The 25,083-nt window shown below is 33.2% G+C and overlaps 1 protein-coding gene across 7 annotated transcripts in view; it reads left to right on the forward strand.

Annotated features, from left to right (window-relative positions):
- Positions 1-25,083, forward strand: part of LOC103570417 (dystrobrevin beta) — a 156,714-nt gene that overhangs the window by 110,381 nt on the left and 21,250 nt on the right. For all 7 annotated transcript variants that reach the window (XR_008404454.1, XM_053742585.1, XM_053742581.1 and 4 more), the window contains one exon: positions 5,221-5,498. Coding sequence is in view for 6 of the 7 variants with exons in the window: in XM_053742585.1 (XP_053598560.1) it covers positions 5,221-5,498 (278 nt within the window). In the remaining variant the exon portion in view is untranslated. The remainder of the gene's footprint in view (positions 1-5,220; positions 5,499-25,083) is intronic.

The following is a 25,083-nucleotide window of genomic DNA, read 5'->3' on the forward strand; positions in this document are numbered from 1 at the left end:
CATTCGCTCAATGTTTTACTCGCTACCGCTATTGTTAAGTTGAATTCGTTAACAGCAAGTACATGTACGGCCCGTGTACTTATTGATCAAGGATCGGAGTTATCCTTTGTGACGCATTCGCTAGTCAAGAAGTTGGATATTCAACTCAGTAAAGCAGCTGTACCATTACGTGGGATTGGTAATGTGTCAGCTGGGCATTCGCTTGGATCATGCAAGATAACGCTGCATTCGCTACACAACAACGCTTCTATTACTATCCAAGCCCATGTGCTTGCTCTCTTGGCGGTAAACTTACCGTCATTTACGCTAACTAAGAAGAAGAAATGGCCGCATATAACTGGGCTACAACTCGCTGATCCAGACTTCTTGACATCACGACCTATTGACATCTTTCTGGGTGCAGCACCAGCTGCACATATAATCAACGCTAAAATACGAAAAAGGGAGTGACAATGACCCAAAAATGTTTCGTCAGATTGCAGTTGACAAGGAAGATCATCATCTACAGTGCATACTCTTGTTTGACGAAGATGACATCCTAATAGTATTTGCACTCGCTACTGTTACTTATGGAACAACATCGGCTCCATATCTCGCTGGAAGAGCACTTTTACAACTCGCTGAAGACGAAGGGAATAAATTTCCGAAGGCTGTCGAACCGCTAACTAACACACGCTACGTTGATGACATCTATGGAGGTGCAGATGAACTCGCTGAGGCAATCCAAGTTGCTCTTGACACAAAAAATATGTGTGCCACAGGATGTTTTCCGCTTGCCAAGTGGGCAAGTAATTCAACCGAATTACTCTCTCAAGTCGCTCCAGTTGAAGCCCAAGAAGATACACCAAGAGAGCTTGGGGATACTACAGTAAAGGTGCTCGGGCTAACCTGGAATTCAACACAGGATAAATTCCAGTTCGGCTATTCGCTTCCAGAAGCATCACCAACTACTAAACGCACAATTTTATCTGAAATTGCTCGCTTGTTTGACCCACTGGGTTTTTTGGCACCGATCATCGTGAGAGCCAAGATGTTCATGCAAAAGCTCTGGCTGCAGAACTTTGACTGGGATGCTACGCTATCACCGTCGCTTCTTCAAGAATGGAATTTGTTTCGAGATGAACTACATCAGATCTCGAAGATTCAGATACCTCGCTGGAATCATGTTAAAAATGGTGTATCAATTGAATTACATGGATTCTCTGACGCTTCACAACTCGCTATGGCTGCTGAAGTTCATCTAAAAGTTACTGACGCTACTGGAAGCTCCAATATTTCGCTAGTGTGTGCCAAAACACAAGTTGCACCACTGAAGCCTATAACTATACCAAGAATGGAGCTCAATGCCGCTGTCTTACTCGCTCAACTGGTACTCTACGTCAAGAAGTTTTTGAAACTTAAAAACGTTCCAGTTTTCATGTGGACAGACTCCGCTGTATCCTTAACGTGGATACGAAACAACCCAGCTAGATGGAAAGTCTACATTCGCAACAGAGTTACCAAGATTCAAGAATCGCTACCAAATGTCAACTGGGATTTTGTTCCTGGGAAACTTAACCCAGCTGACTGCGCTTCTAGAGGTTTAACAGCAGCCAAACTAGAACAGCATTCGCTATGGTGGACGGGACCAAAGTGGCTCAGTCAATCAAAAGATAACTGGCCATCGTTTGATATCCCTAGGCAGACGGTATCACATCTTGAAGAACGTCCAGGTCTGGTTTTTACCATCTTCAAGGCAGATTCACACCCGCTATACACGCTACTAGAAAAATTCTCTAAGTTGTCACCTTTACTTCGCACGCTTGGAATCTGTCTTCGTGCCATCGCTAAATTTAAAAAAGTGCCACAGTCCACACTGGACACACCATTCTCTACAGTTGACCTGGAACTCGCAAAGACTTTGCTGATCAAGTATACTCAAAGTCAGTACTATTCGCAAGAGCTGAAGCTATTGAAAGATGGAGATTCTCTACATCGAAATCATCATCTCGCTAAATTGATTCCCTACGTCGACTACAACGGAGTACTCAGAGTCAGCGGTCGCTTGAAGAATTCGCTGCTGGATGATGAACAGAAAAATCCAGCCATTTTACCAAGGTCATCACGCTTAAGTACGCTATTGATAGATCATTCGCATTGAAGAACATTCCATAGGGGAACTCAATTGACTCTCGCTGATCTACGGAGATCTGTCTGGATAGAAGGTGGTCGAGTTCCAGTCAGATCACACATTCTTCGCTGCGTCGTGTGCACGAGACATAGAGGTGTTCGTGTACAACAATTAATGGGACAATTGCCATCCGCTCGTGTAAGACCATCTAAAGCATTCTTACACACTGGAATAGACTACGCTGGGCCAGTAACACTGAAGACTTTCCAAGGTCGAGGTGCCAAAACTTATAAAGGATGGATCGTTGTGTTTGTATGTCTCGCTACGTCCGCTATACATATTGAAATTGTCACCGATTACTCTACTGACGCTTTCGTCGCAGCATTCAGGAGATTCACTAGTCGAAGAGGCGCCTGCAGTATCCTATACTCGGACTGTGGTACAAATTTTGTAGGAGCAGACGCCACGCTAAAAAAAGAATTCGCAGCAGGATCGAGACAGCGAAAAAGAACTTGAGTATTTACTCGCTACAGATGGCACAGACTGGAAGTTCAACCCACCAAGCGCTCCTCACTTTGGTGACAAGTGGGAAGCAGCCGTGAAGTCAATCAAGCTCCATCTCATACGAACTATTGATGAATCGCTATTGACTTACGACCAACTCGCTACAGTCTTAACCCAGATTGAGGCTGTGTTAAATTCAAGACCGATCGCTCCGCTATCTGAAGATCCTGCAGATTTAACCGCTCTAACTCCTGGACATTTTCTCATCGGTGAACCGCTAATAGCCGTACCTGGGCCCTCGCTACTAGAAAATAATTCAGCTACGTTGTCACGCTGGCAACAACTACAACAAATGTTCCAGAGATTTCGGAGTAGATGGTCATCAGAGTATCTGCAACGTCACCAATCTATTTCAAAATGGCATAATCCGCAAAACAACATCAAAGTGGGTTCATTAGTCTTGTTGACTGATGAAAGATTCCCACCATCGAAATGGCCGCTTGCTCGAGTACTCGCATTACATCCAGGCAGAGATGGCTTGACTCGAGTAGTCACGCTGAAGACCGCTACCACGGAACTTGTACGACCAATCGCTAAGCTGTGTGTACTACCAGTTCACTCTCCAGAAGACAATCCAGTCGACACAGTCGCCAGCGCTGGGGAGAATGTTCAGTCACGAGCTTGATTAATTTGAATCAAGCTTCGTGCATTTCCGCTCGGTTCGGGAGTTGCCGAACTCGCTACTGACTGAAGGTCAGAATAGTGCCGGTTCACTCGCTATTTGGGCCCGGCACATACAATTTCTAACTCAGGATCGTGTCAAGACGTCCTGAGAACCCGCTACAAGCTGACCAATCACAAAATTCGTTTTATATTGGTCATCCTATGAGAGAGCTTGCTATCAACTGCTACCGGTTGGCGCGCTTTTAAGCCAATGGGAAAATTCGTTATATGCAGCAAGGCTGCGACGTCGACACAAAGCTTCTCGACAACTCATCGACGCTACCAATTATTATTCTATAACGTGTCTTTGCTACTTGCAACCTCGTGCTTGAACCGCTTCAGTAAATAATTTATGTAAAATTATAACTAAATCGCTACGCTCAATTATTCTCAATATTTAGACAGTACATCAAGGCTGCTATTTATTGAGAATAAATAAATTGTTCTTGTGACAATAATTAATTGTTAATTAATTATTATTGACTTAACCGCTATTGACCACGTGTCAATTTTATACGTGATTTATATCTTTGAGTTTGCATTCGCTATCGCGTATAATTTATCTAGTCGCATTCGCTATTAATCATTATTCTCATAATTTTTAAGTGTAAATAAGTGTAAATAAATCTATAATTTATTTAGTGACAAAATCTGTGTCATTTTTAATTGTTTAACCAACCTCGCCTAAACCAGATCCATTTAGTTTATTCGCACACTTTACAATTTCTATTATTGATAATGAAAAAAAAAATTGGGTACTTATACATAATGTTTTTCTTGTAAGAATTTAAATATCAATATTTTTAAAGAAATTTTAACAATATAATCTAGATGGCTCACTAGTATTTTTCAAGCGCTTAAAATGAATGTAAATGATTAAAATTTTAACTGAGCTCACCGATCATTGTAAAAAATGATAAAGTACAGTTATTTAAAACGTATCTGATTATAACTTAGAAAGCTCATAAAAAACAATCTATGCAAGAGTATCTTTGAGCTCTTCAAGCTCGAAAACGGCAGGAAGTTGTGGAGGTAGCCCACAGGGCTAACCGATGCCCAGATTTATTAAATCATGTTTCTATAATTTTTTCATATAGGTATTTTTTGATAAGTAAAGAGCGGGCAGCATAGTAGAAATTTCAATTTTGGCGGAAATATTTGAAATGAAAAACTATTTTAAAATTATGTTACGTTTACTGAATTATTGTACAATTCTGTCACATAACGACATTTCTATGTTCGATCGTACAGGCCAACTGAATTATGTGACGTGTACGATAATTATGTGACGAATGCTAACACTGATTTTGCCATAACTTACCATAAAATAAGGCATTTCTGCGGAAAATTTTCCGCTATTCACAGTAATTTACAACATTTCGCAGCAACTTGTAGTATTGTAACAATTTGCGGCATTTTTACTGTAAGCACCGTATGCTTTTTTTGTTTTTACAGTGCAATACTCCCCTTTGTAAAATACCGCAGGCTTGCCGCACTTTTACGGTAAATTACCGTTCTCTTACTGCAAATTGGCGGTGGAAGTACCGCAAGTTCACTGTCGAATACCGAATTTTACCGTAAAATACCATATTTTACCATAAAATACCAAATTTCTTCCGATTACCGGATATTACGGCAAATAGCGGTAATTACCATAATTCAGATCCACCAGGGACCGTACCATTTTGTTTATAAACATAAACATATCAATTTCATATTTAGAAATCCACGGACCATCTTAGCTATAAATGTTTCTACTATCTTTGGTAATTTCTTTTCTGCCGACTTTGTTCATAACTATATAAATATATAAAATTTGCTTGTCTAAATGAAAAAATTACGACTGTACCTTTACATTTTATGAAATTGTAAATCTATTATAGAATCATCAGACTTCTCCACAGTCGACTCCTAATAGCTCACCAAGAAGTACAAAGTCACCTCCTCTTCTACAAGGAGGAATGACCAATAGTAAATCAGCACCTTCTACCCCAGGAAATTCACTAGTCACATCACAACAAGATTCTCAACCAGCCGAATTTTTGATATCCTCACCGAATTTTCAAAATCCACCATCGAGTTCGAATCTACCGATCAACATTATACTAGGAGTACATAATGGAGCACCTGATAATCTATCTTGTGTAGGAGGAGATGTAAGGTAAAATACCATTGCTGTTTTTAGATTGATAATCAATATGAGTAAAGAAAACTAACAAAGAACGTCGTGAGTTCATTATAACTCTACGAAAAATGACTTTATTCACATCATGATTGACAGTGTTACGTTTAAATAACACATATTAAGAGTAGCGCTCCTGTTTAGCCTTCGCCGAGAGAAGTAACTGGGACGGAGCTATAAGGATGACTGTTTATTAAAAACAAAAATGCTTCGTTGTCTAAGAGATAAATTAAAATAATAAAAATCAAGTAAAATAAAATTTAATTAATTGAATAAAATAATAAAAGCAAAATTAAAATAACTTACAAATTTATTTTAATCAAAACAATTATTTAAAAATTATTACAAAACAAAATTTAATTTACATTAGAAAATTGAATGCAGTTTACAATTTTAACACTTTTATAAATGGATTAGCTCTCGATTTCACTTATTATTTAATCTATTTAAAAACAATCAATTTATTATTCAAATTTTATGATTAATTATATATTTAATTAAATTTTTACCTTGATTTATTATTTGATGATTATCATTATTATCAACGATTATTTTTTGATTTTTTAATTATTATTCTTCCTTCTTAACCCTTGATAATTGATGAAATATGATCAATATTGAATTTTATTAATTAAATGAATTATATCTAAATAATTTAATTTGAACTTGATAATCGATTGAATAGTTATCCAGATGGAAAGTGATTTATTAATTAAATGAATTATTACTTTTTAAAAATTCAACAATTTTTCAAAAATATTCTGAATTATATTTTAATAATTCAATTTATAAATATTTAAATCACCATTTTTTAGTGATTTAATAAAATTAAGGACTTTGCCGTTAAACAATAAAAATTTCGTCAATGACGAATGAGCTCGCTTAGGAAACTGAAATCGTTTTCGATTCCCAGAAGAGCTGTTACCAGGTAGTAGCATGCCTTCGAATGATTATTTAATTAAACCAATTATTTCATTGGTCGTAATTAAATCAATATTTTTTTAATTAATTGTCTTTATTATTTAATCATTCATATGATTTCATGATTTTTTTTCATCATTTCATATTTATTATTTATCATTTATTTTTTATAATTTCAATATTTCATTTATTCAAAATTCATTTAATTATTAATAATTTTTAATGTTTATTAATGTTGTTATAATAATTAAATAAATACATGCGAGTACTGGTTGGTGATTGGGATGTTGGAAAAATACGCATATTAAAAAATATAACAATATTTTTATGTCACAGCACATAATATCACTAAGTTACAAAATTAAATCGTTGATTTAATTAATTAATAATGTTAATTGGTTGAGCTCATGAATGCGTAATTAATCGAATACAAATTATAAAATTCAGCTCGAGTAAATAATTGAAATAATTATCTGAGTATATTTGAACACTGAGTTGATTGCAAAAATGTCATGATTATAAGTAACATGAAATCAGAGATTACCGAGTGAAGTTAATAATTAAACAGTTAATGATTAATTTTTAATAGCACTACATTCATAAATTTTTGAGTTCATTGAATTCTAATATTATTGATCACTTACCCTGATTAAAGAAAATGATTTGTGACGATTTAAAACAATTAAGAATTTAATTATCATTTATCGTCATGGTTTTTTTACATTTAATCGTCTTTAATCGTCAAAAGACGATTTATTATTTTACGATTAAAAACGATTAATGACGATTTGAAATTTTTAATCGTCATAAATCGTTTTTAATCTTCATACAGAACCAGAAATCGCAATATTATTTTACGATTAAAGACGATTCATGACGATTAAAAATTTCAAATCGTCTTTAATCGTAAAATAACATCGCATTTTCTGGTTCCGCATGAAGATTAAAGATGATTCATAACAATTTGAAATTTTTAATTGTCATGAATCATCTTTAATCGTAAAACTATACATAGCCATTTCCGGTCCTGCATGAAGATTAAAAGCGATTAAAAATTTAATCGTTTTTAATGCTTTTGAAACATCAATTGACGATTGATGATGATTTAAAACGGTTAAAACAGTTTTAATCATTACAAATCGTTTTGTTTAATCAGGGTAATTTAATTGTATTGAATGAGATCGTAATAAATTACACTAAATTGAATTTATTTGTTGAACACGTGATAGCATGATTGCAGAGGTTACCGAGCGAGAATTAACTTTTAGTTTAATTAAAATATTGAGCATAATGATAATTAAATTGTAATATTGAGTCTTTTATTTATATGAACACTTGAATAAATTAATTAATGAACAATAAAGCACCTGTAATGGTTTCCGTCGAAGTAACCTCTTCAGAAACGTGGTCGTTGATTACTTGAATTCCGTGAGTTTTAATGAATTAGTTTGTTGAGTTCTATGGGTTGAATTATATAAATAATTACATAATTATGGAGCTCGATGCTTGGTTAAATTGATTAACCCTTCTATTTTTAATTATTTACTTGAGATGAATGCAAAATGATACGATTTAATATAACACGTATTATTACTTGAATACATATTGCGAAAGATAATGGCGGCCGTCTTTTCGACACGAGGCCGGAAACAGTAGATACGCATGCGCCGCATTGCGCATGACCAAGTTTAAATTTTACAGGCACGAGGTCTCAGTAGGTGCTGCCTCTATCTTCCGGAAGTGCAACTATATTTGAATTTAAATATAGTTGCAATTACGCAACAATTAATAATGATAAAATATAATAATTTGAATTTATATTCAAATTTCATAAACATTTATTATTCGACATTCCAGGAAAAAATGACCAGGCATGTTCAGGTCTGATGACGTATGCTCATGTCTGTTTATGCCCATCCAGATAAAATTTATAAATAAAAAATAGCCCTATATAATTATACACGGAGAGAAAAATATCGCCAGATTAAGTATACGTATCGCTATTCTGGCTATAAGCTGTATAGTCATCTTACTTAACACGATACGCCGTATAGCCAATTCAGCTATACAGAGTATCCTTACAGTGACGATCCGTATACTTATTTTAGGCATTTCATGAATCGCTGACATGACTATTGCACAAACTCTGTATTTAGGCATCCGACAACCGAGAACGATGATACGTATAGCCAATTTAGCTATACGGATCCTTACGCTGGCGATACAGATACCTATATTAACGAAATTACATATCGTTACAAAGGCTATTCGTCGTATTGTTAAATTAAATAAACGAATACTTATCCTAACCTAAATATGTATCTTTATTTTAACGATACTGTAGATTATTTAATTAATATGAGAGTATTCCTAAATTAAGTATACGAATCATTATTCTGACGATACGGCATTTGAGGATACATTGGATAGTCATTCTGGCGATATTTTTCTCTCCGTGTATACCATTATGTATGACTATATATAATTATTTCTATAAAAATAAATAATTTGGGCGTGCGCAGGATTCTGACCGTGGATCTCGCGCTTGAAAGTTTAACTCTCTACCCGTTGACCTAAGAGATTGACTTGAAAAGTAAGTTTCATATGAACCTCACGTAATAAAAATCTTATACGTGATAAATTCTTGGTCAACAAAATTTTATATCTAATTTATTCATTATTGATTTATAGTTATATGAAATTCTACATAATTATAACTAAGATTTTAAATTCAATCCCATATATCAGGCTAGATCAGGCATGGACAGGTATGAACAGGTATGATCAGGCATAATCATGTCTAATTTCAGGCCTGATCATACATAAACAGGCATGATCAGGTCTAATTTCAGGTCTGATCATACATAAGCAGGCATGATCAGGTCTAATTTCAGGCCTGATCATACATGAACAGTGGTGGTTAGGTCGGATCCTTTTTTGCCGGGCATTTAATATTTTCATTTTAATATTTATTTGTAATTATTTAATAATAATTTTTCACAATAAAAATAATTTGAATTTAAATTCAAATTTAAAAATCATCAGCCGTAATAATGGCTGGAAGTCATTTGCTAATTAATTCATTCATGCATAGCCAGATGGCATAACATGTACGATTTTTAATAAATTGATTGACAGTTAGAATGCGACATCGTGACGTTACAACATGAAAACTATGAATATTAGTACTGACTTTTAATGTCATCTGTTAGTATATTGTTCAGTATAATATTGAAAATTAGCGACTCAAACTTATTATTCTTACATTCTGGCTTTATTCGAAACTAAATAAAATTGTCTTTTTTAGAGTATTGAGTTATTCAATAAATAAAAGAATTCGTTACTCTATTAGTGAGATAATTTTTGAACAAAGTAACGTAAATCGCTTTAGATAAAAGTATTAGAACGTCACCATAGCTTACGGGCAGTCAAAACAGGTAACTATGCATGATCTCTGGCCACGACAATTCTCTCATAAGATACCTGACATAAAACGTCAACAATTTGACTAAGATGCTCAATCAGAGAGAAGAAAATTAGGCCAGACGATCATGAACGTTTGGCAATCTATCAACTCTGCCGTGACTTATGCACTCTTAGTCCTTGTCTCTCTCTATTCTCAAAGGCGAATAAAAACAATCGTACTTTTACATATTTATTATTTATTCTTGCGCACATATACTGGTTGTTCAATAATTCTTTCCAACCGTGTCCTAATATCCTTTGTTGAGACGTAAGACGTAAGTTTCAGTAAACTACGGTAGATTCCGCGGAAATCAAAGAACATTTGAAATTAGCCGGAATTTTGGTAGAATTTACCGTAATTGGCATTAAATTTACCGTAATATCTCAAGAATTGACGTATTGATTTTCGGTAGTAGCACTGTAAGGTACGGTAATGAAATCATCAAGAAATGGGCTGAATGCATTGTTAGGGTACCCGTTATATCTCAAGTTGTTATTTTTTTTTTGCTGCCACCTCTTGAACTTTTAGTTTTTGCCCTAAAAAAAATTATCTAATCTAAACAAACTCTTAATTTTCAAATTAAACCGTGCCGAAATCATGTTACATTTCCTATTCAAATAATATGGGATTTTTTGACTTTTTGCATTTAATTTTTTATCTGTGAAGCATATAAAACTACAACTAGGATCAAAAAAGATTTTGATGAAAAATTTTCCGCTCTACAAAAAAGGTCTTTTTGATTTTTTCGATAAATTAATTGTTATGAAAGTTATTCTTAATTAAAATTGGGTTCATAGTTTACAACTAATTTTTTTTCGTCATTAACTGCAAATTTGAATTGCACCTTCTAATTTTGATCAAAAAAGGGTTGACAGGTATACGACTTAATCATAAGCGACTCTACAAAAAATAAAACTCTAACCAATTGGAATCAGCCGTAACTTGCCTATCTAGAAAATTCCCGCTCCAATAAAATATCCGCCATCTTAGGATCTCTACCAATGAAAAAATCTACCACCATGTAATCACTACCAGAAAAAACATTACCAAGTTGCATTTACGAACAAACTCTGCCGTTTAAAATCCTTAGCATCAGCTCACGGCTGTATATTTAACCGACAAAAAAATTGTTTTTGATAAAAACTATTTTTAATTAATTGGGAATTGTTTGGGAAGACTTAGGAATATAACCCTATTATTTAGATCTGCTTAATTAAAGAGTAATAAGCATTTAGGATGCTAAAACTAAAACAATTCATAACTTTTTTCTAAAATAGTTTACTATTGACTAACGAAAAAATCGTGTTAATTTCATTTCCTAACATGCTTACTGAACGCTTAGAAAATATGAATTAACTGACCATTAATTAATTAGTCCTTAATAATGAAAAAATATTCCTAAATCTTCCCAATTAATTAAGAATAACATTATTGTCTGTAAAATATGCATCCATGACTCGATGGTAGGGGTTTTAAACGGTAGAGGTTATTCATAAATGCAATTTGATAGTGTTTTTTTTTATCTGGTAGTGATTATATCATAGTAGATTTGTTCATTGGTAAAGATTATAAAATGATAGATATTTCACTCGAGCGGGAATGTTCTAGATAAGCATGTTGTAGCTGATTTTAATTGGGTCTAAAGTTTTATTTTTGGTAGCGTCACTTATGACTAAGTCATATACCTGCCGATCCTTTTTTATCAAAATCAGAAGGTGCAATTCAAATTTGCAGTAAATGGCAAAAAAATTAGTTATAAACTATGAACACAACTTTAATTGAGAATAACTTTCATAAGAATTATTTTATCGAAAATATCAAAGAGACCTTTTTTGCAGAGCGGAAAATTTACTATCAAAAACTTTCTTGATCCTAGTTGTAGTTTTATTTGCTTCAGAGATAGGAAAATAAATTAAAGAAGTCGAAAAATCCAACGTTATTTGAATACGAAATGTAACATCATTTCGGCACGGTTTAATTTGAAAATTAAGTGCTTGGTTAGATTAGATAATTTTTCTAAGGGCAAAAACTAAAAGTTCAAGGGATGACAGCAAAAAAAATCGGTCTGTCGGTTGACCCTGCGGGCCAGCCCCAAAACTTCCCGCTGTTTTCGACCTCAAAGAGCTCGAAAACATTAGTGTAGATATATTTTCGAGCTCTTCGAGCTCGAAAATGCTATCACATGCAATTGTTTTTTTATGATCTTTTCAAGCTCTAACAAGTTACCTGTTATGCTGAAGCTTGAAAATTTAAGAATCGAAAATCATCAATGAAGCGGTTTTTAAAATTTAGTTCCTGATTTTGTTCAGTAAAATAAGTGTATTGAGGCAGAAATCAATGTCGGGGATCAAAATCAAGATTTAAATAAATTTTGACTCACGTCAGAAACAATAAAATATGAAATATCCGATAAAAATATTAAAAATTACGTTTTATCACACACACACACACACACACACACACACACACACACACACACACACACACACACACACGCGCACACACACACACACACACACACACACACACACACACACACACACACACACACACACACACACACGCACACACACACACACACACACACCACACACACACACACACACACACACACACACACACACTCGGACATCATTCTGAAAATAGTCAGAATAGCTTCCTAGGACCTCAAAACGTCGACATCTGATGAAAACTCGATTTTCGGAAATCGGGGTGAAAACAATAACTTCCCGAAATTTTTGAAAATCGTCGATTTTCTTAGCGGGAAGTTAAAAAACAACTTTGGAAATAACCCTAATGCATTATATATAATTATTAGGGTGTCCGTTATTTACCAAATTAGATTTTTTTACTCGGCCATAATATAAATCATTTATTTGTGATCCAAAAGTAATAAAGAAAAACATAAAAAAGTTTTTTCTAATGCCTTTTAACGCTGCCTAAGTAATGATACATTCCCATTTTAGTACAATGAGAATAATTTTATTACTCGCTTACAAATGAGTGCACAGCAATGAGTAATACATATCTCTGTAGGAAATTTACGGCTCTTCAAAAAAGGTCTTATATTTTTATCGTGAATCCAACCATTTGAAAGATATTGAAGGTCAATCATCACAAGCTCTGAATCTCAGGTTTTGATTAACTAAAATTTTCTAAGCATTTTTTTCTTTCCGTAGATACCACTTTCATTGAAATCTGAACGTCACATTATATGAAATAAAATAAACTATGTGATTTCCTATAATGATCAATGGTAAAGACAAACATTTTTTAATATTAATATCTTTTTTTTACTTCTCTATATACCTTTAATAATTCAACTGGTTCATTATTTTATAATGTACCAATATGCCAAGTTTCATCAAATTCTGAACGTCAATTCTAAAACCGATAGTACTGCCTTAAACGGGAAATCAAAAATGACAAGGCAGCACCACTTAATATTAATATTAAGACGCGTTTTCATTTGTTTCTCTATTTGCACTCAACTGGATAAACGGTACTATCTTTGTTGCACTTGTACAGTAAATGGGAACTTTGTCCAAGCTTTTCTCGTAAACAAATGGAAGTTATCAAAAAATTGAAGTGTACTTCGCTAGTTCATAGAGTAAAGCATCGGGTCTGTGTCTTTATTTTACGTTTAGAGCTTTTATTGCATAGAAAAGCTTGGACAAAATTATCTGATAACCGTTCTTAAGAGCTCAAACTTTACCACAATTTTTCTTTCATTATCTCTAACCATATTTTCACGGTACCAAAAAAAAAATTAATTTTTGAAGTGAAATTTCTTTAAGCGCGGTAGGGAAAAATTTTTATAACTCTTTATCTTGTTGTTACTCCTTATCTTTTAGCGTTGCTTCTATCTAGCGTGAATCTTTTTTGGAACTCGTATACGTGAAGGTATATATTTGTGTGCGTGTGTAAGCATATATGAATGCCTTTGTGAGTCTAGTAGAATACCAAAATTAGTAAATTTATAGTTGAGTATATATAGTCTGGGACTTCGTATAGTATATAGTTTATGAACAGTCTCAAATAATATATATATATTGTGACTAGTGATGCGGAATGACCGTCATTGTGAGTTTTGGTCACAAGACGGTCCGCTGACGGTCTTGTGACTGACGGACCTAAATAACGAGCCTGTTCTATTGCGAAATGACCGTCACAAATTATCCGGTCAGAGTCCGTCATTTCGGACCGTCAAAAACTTTTTGTCACAAATTTGGTCAGTCGCATCTAGCTAGATGATTTGTGACCGTCATCAAATTTTTGGTCACGAATTTGGGCTTGGTCATGAATTTGGTCAGTCATAACTAGCTAGATGATTAGACGCAATCTTTTTTGCAAATGATTGAGAAATTTAGTTTCCCTTGGTATTCTTATCTCGTGGTATTTTTAAGAAAATGGCGGTTTCAGAATTTGAATTTGTCTAAAAGTTAGAAAGGCGTTTGTAAGATGTCGCCACAATGTGACAGTCCGTCATTTTATGAACGGTCCGCTGACGGTCTTGTGACCATTACATGACGGTCAAAAAATGACCTGACGGTCAGCCTCACATCACTAATTGTGACGTTATTTTTCGTATGAGGGTTAAATCAAAGTAAACGTCACAAACACCAACTGATTTCATTGTAGTTACGAGTATAGTAATTCAAGACTTAGCATTTAGCTTACAGGTTTTAGCGATTTTGATACACATTTTTTATTAAGTTAAAGTTTAAGAATTTAATATGGAGTAATGTCTGACTACAGTTATGGGTTTTTGATAAGAAAATAAAGAATTAGAATCAGAAATATGGAATATGAGTTGAGATTAAAGTTTGAGATAATGATAAAGTTTGAGTTTTAGTTAACAGTTTTGGAATTTTGAGTATGTGGAGAAGTCAGTGTTACCGTGGAGCAGGACTTGAATTAGTCACCCAGTATCATCTGATGATAGAACCTAATTCCTATGAGACTTCTTGGTAGATTACAGAGGTCTAGCTGAAATTCTAGCGCCCCAGTATATAAGGAATCTGATGGATGCAGATTAGGATCAGTTTTGAAATTTGGTTTGGCAGGCCTCAACAGTAATTTTGTGACCGTTGCTGTTGTGGAAGCCGTTTGGTCATTTTTAATTGTTTGGTCTGACAGGCCTCAGAGGACAAGCTATGATCACTTGTACCGCTGAGAAAGTCATAGGTCACTTAGTTTTAAGTTTCACGATCCCAGCTGAAGTCTATTCCAGGAGAGCAACAACCAAGGATATCCATACTCAGAATTAGGTTTACTGAGTATGTTTGATGAAGTATGAACCTCCAGTTACCAATATAATGGAGTTTGAGTTGGATTTGTGGATTTAGAATATAAAGTTCAGTTAATGATAATGATAAGATTTAGTTTGGGGTTTTGAATTGTGGTTATTGAGAAGAGGAAGTCGAAGGGAGACCTTCGAAGAGTACGGACGTGAGCATTCAGCTCTGGTCGCTCGAAGCGAGCAGATATGTCCAGTACTGGCGCTACAGTATCATAGCATTGCGAAAAGCTACAGATTAAGATGATTGTTACAGAAGTATTATTTAAAACAGTGTAAAATTGTTACTCGATATTTTATTCATCAGCAATCAGGTATGAAATCATTATTATAATTATTAATAATTAATCGAGTTCGAGTCAGAGTCTTGAGATATCATACTACTATTTTAATTAAAGAAAAGATTTAAGATCTGTGAGAATTATAAGAATTTTGTTACAGTTAGAATCATGTTCATGATTTATTGTTACTATTATTTTATAAAATAATTATAAGAAATATGTTTAATTATTAAACCAATTTTCGTCTAATTGACATCAATATCAGACCCATGTACGTTAGTTTTACTAGTTTGTTGAAGAAAATGTTCTAGAATATCGGTTTTATAATTTATTGTTCTAGTTTACTGAATATTAGTTGATTGTTATTTAGCTCTTGTAATTAATTAATTTATTTATAATGTATCGATACGTATCATTCAGATGTCAATTTACTTTTTGTTAAGATTAAATTTTATTATTATTAGATTCAGTAAATTGTTATTAGTGAAATTATTTGTACGATGCTACAGTACTTTGTAATTGTTAAATAGAGATTTGAGATTATTGTTATTAAATAAAAATTGTAAATTCACTAATAACCTACATGGATTTGGAATCTCTCCATAAACCTACATACTGAGCGACACAATGGCATACCGTAACTCTGTTCTAGTTTTCCAGTCTCTGTTTTGTTTTTTTGCTTGTAAGTTCTAAGCATTTTGTTAAGTTTTAGCTTTAGTTTTTATTTATGCGTGGTTTTGGGATAATTCCACAGATCAAAAATTTATCTAATTATTAAGATTTACTGGTTTGGTGATTTCAATGATAAAAATTACCTGGCGCCCTATTCGTATTGAGACTGGAGACTAAAGATAGAGAACGAAGTTATAGCGCAAAGTTTAGCGTATTAACGTATGCATAGATTTTGTGTTATAATATATATATATATATATATATGGTAACGGGTTTTTCATCACTGGGGATCTACCGGAGTGAAGTCCGAACACACTTACTATTTGGTCATCTTGTTCGAAAATTTAAATGTTGGGCGCCAGGTGGATTTATACTCACCAATAAACAATTATCAGAAATGTCGGCTCAGGGTGGCGGATCGGGGAAAGGTCAGGCACCTAAGATTACGATAAATGATTGATCAAAATTAAACAAATCAGTCGTATATTAAATAAACAAATAATTGATCGGTTTCACAAAAATGATCGGTTACAAAAAAAAATATAAATTGCCGTGGTCGGCTCGACTTGTTATGAACAAAATAAAAAAAAAAATCGTAATTGATCGAAACAGCGTCAGTGCATTGCTTGAAAAAAAACAGTCGGGTGACGAAATTAAAATACACTTATTCTAATTCACAAATACACACGACGTAGTTCTTAACGAAAATACTCGACCGGTGACGTCAGAGTATTTTGCATTGCACGAATCGGCTGCCGCAACGAATGAGAAAGTGATAATCCGTAATTCTCAATATATATATATATATATATATATATATATATATATATATATATATATATATACATATATATTGTAGTAATTGGTAACTTATAAACTAATATCACTTATACTACAATGATAACACATTTATATTAGAAATAATAAAACCACAATTAACAGCAGTGAAAGAAATCAAGTGCAATATATAATTTATTAAATACAGATATGTTTACTGTTAAAATATCAATATAAGACTGACTGACTCTAGTCGTGCATCTATAAAACAAGAGCAGAAGGCATTTGTTTTCTAGTTATTCAAATATTTTAAAACATCAGTTTCACATTCGTTACACTACCCCCTTCTCAATAAATTATCGTCCTGATAAAAATTGTGTTGGAAGAATCGAACTTAATTAAAATTAAAATCATTTACAATTTTGGTTCGATTCTGCTATGGTCCCAACACATCCTATCTATCACCCTACAGGGAAAAAAACACCATAGCTCGAAATCAACCCTGTAGGCTAACGCAAAGATAATAAAAAAATAAAAAATAGTCTATAATTTAATTGAGCTAAGAATTTATAAAAAAAAATATTCTGCTAAGAAGTTAATCTTTTTATTAATTTCTTTTTAATTCAATTTTTTTTTTATAAAAGTTCCTCGGAAACTCTTCAGGGCATTTATTTATCTCTCAGAAGTCGCGGCTATCAACAAAAAAGAGATGCTGACGAAGTCAACTCCGGATGAATCCCAAAGCTCCAGACAAGATACTGTTGACCAATGATAAGTCCTAAGAATTCAGACTTTCGATTTGAGCTGAGCTCACTCAAACTGAAAGAAATATCCAGTCTCTCATCAAAGGCCCAGGAATCCCGGGAATCCCCTGCAACGACCAATCGTTCAGGGCCCTCAGTCAGACTTCCCTCCAATTAATAATCGAACTTAGAACATTCCCAATCCTAATAGAATCCCGGGAATTGCCAAACAGCGTTACCACCGAGACCGTTTAGAGCCCCAGCCAGACTTCCTTCAGTATCTCGGGAGCTCTCCAACGACATCTACAGTGTGGCCATTTAGGCTCCACCACCAGACTTCTCCTAAGGACTATACCAGTCTTTAATAAGTCGTCCAGATAAATCTTTCGATTCTATTAGTTTGAAAGAGATATCCTAGTCTTACTAATTGACTACGGAATCCCGGGAACCCTTTACAACGTCTACGCTGAGATCGTTCAGGATCCCAGTTGGACTTCTCTTTTATTTTTCTTATTGATCACAATATAGTGCAAGATGGTTTACATGCACGACTTTATATTTTTCATTTGATATTTTCTTAAGTCTGTAAATTATGTTATTTTATTTATTTTCAATTTCATAAGGACCTTTGCAATCGCATTGAAGTTAACAAAATTATTAATTATTTTCGTTAATATTGACTTTTTTTTTTTTTTTTTTAAATAAATTTTAATTTATGATGATAATCTTAGCAGCTTCACAAAATTCCCTGTTTATCCGTGTAAAACTATATTCATTGACTCTATAAAATATTTGATGTATTACACAGCCCCAACAGAAAAATAAAAAGAATATTTTCAAACTGACTATCTGTAGAAAATCTTTTAACTATCGTTCTACAACACAAAATCATTAAATGTGTTTGGTTCACTAATCACGTCAATCGATTACAAAACAAAAGAGTGGTTGGATATCACGATATTTTTAGTTAATTTATGTTTGATAAAATGATGTTTCTTTTATTTTTAGTTTTATCTAACTATTATTATTAAATATTATTATTAAATAATGATACATCACCAAATTATTCTTTCCGAGTTTTAAGTTGTCCATAAGTTCAACTCCAACTCCTCTATTGATGCTAAGAAAATATACTTCCGGCTTCACTGTTTTTTATAAAAAAAAAATAATATTAATATTATTCGGCGTTTGATGTTTCGATCACTATTATTTTATATTTTTGTCACACACGTAATTACGCACACTCGCACTTCAACATCAATTAATAAAAATATTTTCACAACACTAATTTATTAATCACGAACTTTTTCTTTTTTTTTTTTTTAACTGTAGTATATCACACAAGTAAATTCAAATACGCACTTTAGCACCGATTAAGAAAAATCTACTTTTACAAAGCTTAATTAATTAATCACTGAATTCATTTAAATTATTACACGCACTTGGAATCTGTATCATAAAACAGATCCATAAACTTATTTATTCATCACCGAATTTATCCATATCTCTGATTAAACAACTGAATTCGATCGAATTAAACAGAATTACATTTTTAATTCTATTTAATTCAGATAAATTCTGTTTATTCAGTACCTAATTAAAAAATTGATTCTGTCTAATTCGGCAGGAAAACCAGAATTTGTCCAAATTAAAACGAATTTAAATAATTCTGTTCAGTTTAATTCTGATTAATTCGAAAATAATTCTCCAATTTCTGGTTCTGAATCCGAATTAGACTGAATTAAAACGAATTTGAAATTCTTAAATCGGTTTTATTCTGTTTAATTCAAATTCAAATTTTCAATTCAGTTGAATTCTGTTTTGCAGAATTCAACAGAATATAACAGAATTTAAATTTTGAATTCGGGTGAATTCAGTTGTTTAATCAGGGATTACTACGTGCTTTAACACTATAATACATATCCACAAAACTTATGTAATTCATCATCGAATTTATTTATATTACTACGCGCACTTTAATATTCACAAAACTTATTTGATTTATCACTAAATTTATTTGAATTAATACACGCACTTCAGCATAAATTAACAAAAATGTTTCCACCAAACTCATTTATTTGATCACTATATTTATTTTAAATTTATAACGTTCTCTACTATTTCACACGACCTACGGCGGAGTGTAGTTAGTGTCAAATAGCCGTTATGGCCCTCCGATGGTGAAGAAATGAAAATAAAAACAATAACGAAAACAAAAATCCCGTCTGGAGATGCTCCAAATCTCCACTGGGCACACATCTCTTATCAGGCTAGGTAAGAAATCCTAGTTGGGCGCCAGTTCGTGCACCTGCACGAACAAATTCAAATAAAATGAAAATGAAACATAAATAAAATGATCAGGGAGCAGTTTTCAGGTCAGGAAAAGGATTAGCAAGAAAGAGATAGCTATTAATTAATCAAATACAAGTTAAATAAATTCTTGTTATATTTTAAATAATAAAATTAAATGTTATATAAAAATAATGAGTTATACTCGCAAAACGATATTCGCCAATTGCTTATAATATTTAATTAATCACAAATAATAAATAATTGCACTCAATATCACCATAGATACAAATAATGATAATTGTTTATAAATTCTTGTGCGCGTAATGCCGCACGCTCGCAAGAAAACAATAATAAATTGTAAATAATATGTATAAATCACAAAATAATAATTCCTTGTAAATAAATAATAAGCGCAAATAATAACTTTTAATCATAAATAATTTATATGCGTATTTCTAACGCAATAATAATAATAACTTGTAAATAATACCCATTAATAATCCAGAATTATAATACTCAACTAAATATGTGACGCATATCATAACCAATACTAAGAAAATAATACATAAAATCATAATTAGTTGTTGAAATCCAGTCAACTAGTTATCGCATATACCTTGTTATAATATTGAAATAATAATTACTGCGTATAAATAATAATAAAATGACCCAATATTTATCATAAGTAATATTTGGTAATGGAACAACAATACTGAATACTTTCTGTTATTGATTTACCATCCACTGGGATCACCAATCACTCATTCCATATCATATGCTTATGAAAAATATTAATATTCAAATTTGCTATTTCTCTTACTCTTATGAGATAAACGAATGGCCACCAACGCGGGAACCAAAATTACACGCCAATGTATTAGCTCAAAAGTACTTACAGTTTACGTAATCACTCAACTCTCTTGGTTGAAAATTTAGTACGTTAAATGTATTTCCTTAATTACTTTTCCAAAATACTCAGATAATGTCAATGGATTTATACTATGTACTCAAGATACCAAATGGCGTCAAATCTATAATATTTCAATGCAACAGGAGCACACACGTTACTCTTACAGAGACTATCCCATGTCGGACCATGGCAGCACGTAAACAGTGTTGGCATTTCTAGCGGAGAGCATTATTGGCTCAGGGCCGCAAAATTATCGTTTGTGTTAAAAAATTATCGTACTTTGAAATAATATTTTTTAGCATTTAAAGTTATGTTAATTAAACACAATCAATAGAATAAAATGTTTATCTATTTCTATTATTGATAATGAAAAAAAAATTAGTTACTTATACATAATGTTTTTCTTGTAAAAATTTCAATATCAATATTTTTGAAGAAATTTTAACAATATAATTTAGATGGTTCACTAGTATTTTTCTAAGCGCTTAAAACGAATGCAAATGATTAATATTTTAACTAAGCTCACTGATCATTGTAAAAAATGATAAAGTACAGTTATTTAAAACGTGTCTGATTATAACTTAGAAAGCTCATAAAAAACAATCTATGCAAGAGTATCTTTGAGCTCTTCGATATAAAATATCAATAATAATTTTTCTTTAATATTATATTTCTTAAATTATAAAAATGATTATAACTCAGAAACTATGGACCTTAGCAACTTGACTTATAGGGCTTTTTTTGAAGGGAATAAAATTTTCTATAAAATTCTCATTTGCAATTTTAGTGTACTTTCATTGGTTTACGTATTGCAAGCCAATAAAGGTCAATTTCATAGGAAAAATGACTTTCGCAGCGGACACAAGTGAAACAGCTGGAATTACAGCTAAGTTACTGTAGGCACTTTTGAAGAACACCAAATGCCCTACAATTTGTGACCAATATCGCATTGATATCATAAAACGCAGCTGAGTATTAGAAAGTTTAAAGAAAAAGTAATTTAATTTACGTGTATTTTATATGGGAAATCTTTGAAATCAAATATAAAGTACTTAGGATTGGAATTAAGAGCTCAAACTTGGCAGGAACTTTTGTTTTATAATAAAAAAGAACATTTTGCTTGATGAGCAACAAAAAAAATACTTTCGCCGGAAACGAAGCACCCTAGTATATATATATATATATATATATACATACACATACATATATTGAGACAAATCGCTTTTTCTCTTTGCGATTTTTACCAGCAGCCACCAAAATTCGCGGGTTGAACCCTGGCTTAGGCTGGTCTCTAACAATATTTGATTTTACTTGGACAGAGCAGTGGGCTAGGATTCTTGCAAAGCAAAGACCCGCACTTATCCAAACGCGGCAACGTATGTTAAAACTTATCAACTTATCTCACGGCTTATTACTTATAAATTATTTTTTCATTGATGATTAAATTATCAATTCTTACTTAATTAATAATACTTTTATTAAACTATTGAAGGATCTTACCAATAAAATAGGATATGAATAGGCTGAATAGTGATAGATAGAATATAAGGAATTATTTAGAAAATATAAGTTTTATTGCCAATTATAATAAAGTTCAGTTACTTACAATAAACGCTTCCGCAAATCACAATATTAGGAATGTCCTAGTATACGCTGATAAATATACAATATTCCTCCACGTAGAATAACGCAGTTATTATACTGAATTTATTATTTAATTTTATAATATTTTATGACGCGAATAGATCGTCGGTAACGTACAGTAATATTCAATTAGACTAATTTTATTTTTAATAATAAACAAACTAGAACAGTAAGGTATGATCGCAAGATAATTGCTAATATTACAAACTGTAACATAAGTTAATTGTCCGGTTTACAGAGTCTCAAGTAGATTGCTAATATATTAACAGAATCGCAAGTAAAACAACTAGTATTGAATAATAATCGCTACTAAGAACCGACAAACAGGGTCACGCAATCTGGTGGTAAAAAATCAAACTAATGATAGGTTACAAAAGTCGAGTAAATATACAGTAAATTCATGCTGTAAACACTAGAAATAATTTTTTTACAAGAAATAATTAAGAAATAAATACTAAAATAGAAGTTGGAATATTTATCGAACGTGAAAAGACAAAAAGTAGAGTATGCTGTGTAGTTAGAGATTGTCAGAGTAAAGCAAATCAAAATTTAAACGCGGTTTTCCATAAGTTTCCCAAGGCTGATGGTGGTTCAGCACTATTAGAAAATTATTTTGGTTATTTTGAAAAAGTTGATAAATTAGAAGCGAGGAAGAAGTTATTAAAAAATAAATGAAATTACTCTTCACATGAAAGCTTGCTCTTTACATTTCGAAAAAAAAGATTATTTGACATTGCCAGGTACGTTTGTAAAGTTTAACCTAAACATTAAAAACTGGAAATCTGATTTTTATTGTCTTTTAAGTTGTTCAAATCTTCCGCGCTCTCATCATCATTCTCACGGCGGATAAGTGATAGATCTATAGTTGATACAACAGTCGAACACCAATCAATCCTAGGCGGCTCCGCTAGTCGCATTCTCATCGCAAAGACTGCTCGAGTAAGGATGAAAAAGACGGAAGTTCTGTCTCTCTTACACGTTTGCGCTCTCTCTCATACATATTGCTTCAAGTGTTCTCATGGCTGACGCCTCGTGCATTTTATAATCTCAATGGTTTTTATTAATCAGTTACGTTCTCATTCAATCAATTATCTCATTTTGCTTCTAATAATTCAAAGTAATTATTGCGTATATTATTTTTGCTCTCATTTTAGTATCTCAGTGCATTCTCAATTTAACTCTCATCACCGCGTGTACCGGCATTGTTTGCTCCTAATCGCCATCTTAGCCACGTGTCGTACGCGAGTTAAATTGCATTAAATAAATTAAAAGAGACGCTTTTCAGTGTAAATCTCATCTCAATATTTCTCATCAAGTGTAAATATTGGGAAAATAAATATCTATATTTATTATTTGCTAAATTTTGAGTGTTAAATAAAATTATTAACTACCCACCAATTCACACACACCAGATCCTCTCGTCCTTATAATTAATTATTATTAATTATTTAAACATTTTATGGTCCTTCGAGCCGGATCTGTGTGAATTGGTTTAATAATTTTATTAAAAAACTTTCTCAGTGACGCAGAGTGACTTTTTATGCAGTGTATATTTTCATTTCAACACAGGTGCATTGCGGAGTACCCTGAACGTGATACTGCACTTGTGAAAATTAATTAAGGGACACCACTGTGTGAATGAATTAATGTGAAGTGAAGTGTACAAGATAATTTTCATCTTTCTGCGTATCACCAAAGCATCTCATCGCAAATCTCATCGGCATCCGGTCTCAGCGTCTCATCATCTAGCGGCAACTATCAGTATTACATGGCTGCCGTCGCTAACAAGATCACCATGCAGCAAGGACGTATCTCAATTTTTTCGTCCATCTCAGCATCCGCAGAAGCAGGTGTCATTGACACTCTCTCATTGCGTGCAGCCAACGCGAAGTTGGAGCTGCTTTCTCAGCATTAGGCACTTCTACTGAGTTTCCGAGCTATGAAGACTTGCGCACGTTTCCTACCGGTCGCGCTAGAGCGCGTGAAGCCATGAAGTGTGGTGTCTCAACACGTAAGCCTCAGCACGATTCACGTGGCAATCAGGACAACAAGTCCCACATCTCATCAGCACGAGTTCATGTCGCTACACAAGGCCAGTCTTAGCAATCTCAGTATCAATCTCATCAGTCTAAGTTGCAGTCTCATCAAACACCACGCACCCAGCAGTCTCAGCCTCCAAAGTCTCAGTCTCATCCATCAGCTATAAAACACACGACCTCATTCAAATCAGATTACTGCGCATGCTGTGAAGGCAATCACTTCATTGTTGGTTGTCCTAAATTCCAGGCAATGACGCCTGATGAAAGGTTCCAGCTCGCAGCGCATTATCATCTGCGCCGCAACTGTCTTGGCGATCATAACTTTGAAAATTGCAGAACCAAGGATCGTCGTCGGTGCAAAGAATGTGACGAACAACATCATTCTATGCTGCATTACTCAAGTCTCATGAGGTTAACGAAGAAGCCACCTGCAGTCGCAGCTGAAACACCTCAGATCTCATCATCACTTGCATCTCAGCCAAAATCTCAGCCTCAACAATCTCAGCAATAACAATTTTGC

This window comes from Microplitis demolitor, chromosome 1 (genome assembly GCF_026212275.2).
Source record: "Microplitis demolitor isolate Queensland-Clemson2020A chromosome 1, iyMicDemo2.1a, whole genome shotgun sequence".
Classification (NCBI taxonomy): Eukaryota; Metazoa; Arthropoda; class Insecta; order Hymenoptera; family Braconidae; genus Microplitis; species Microplitis demolitor.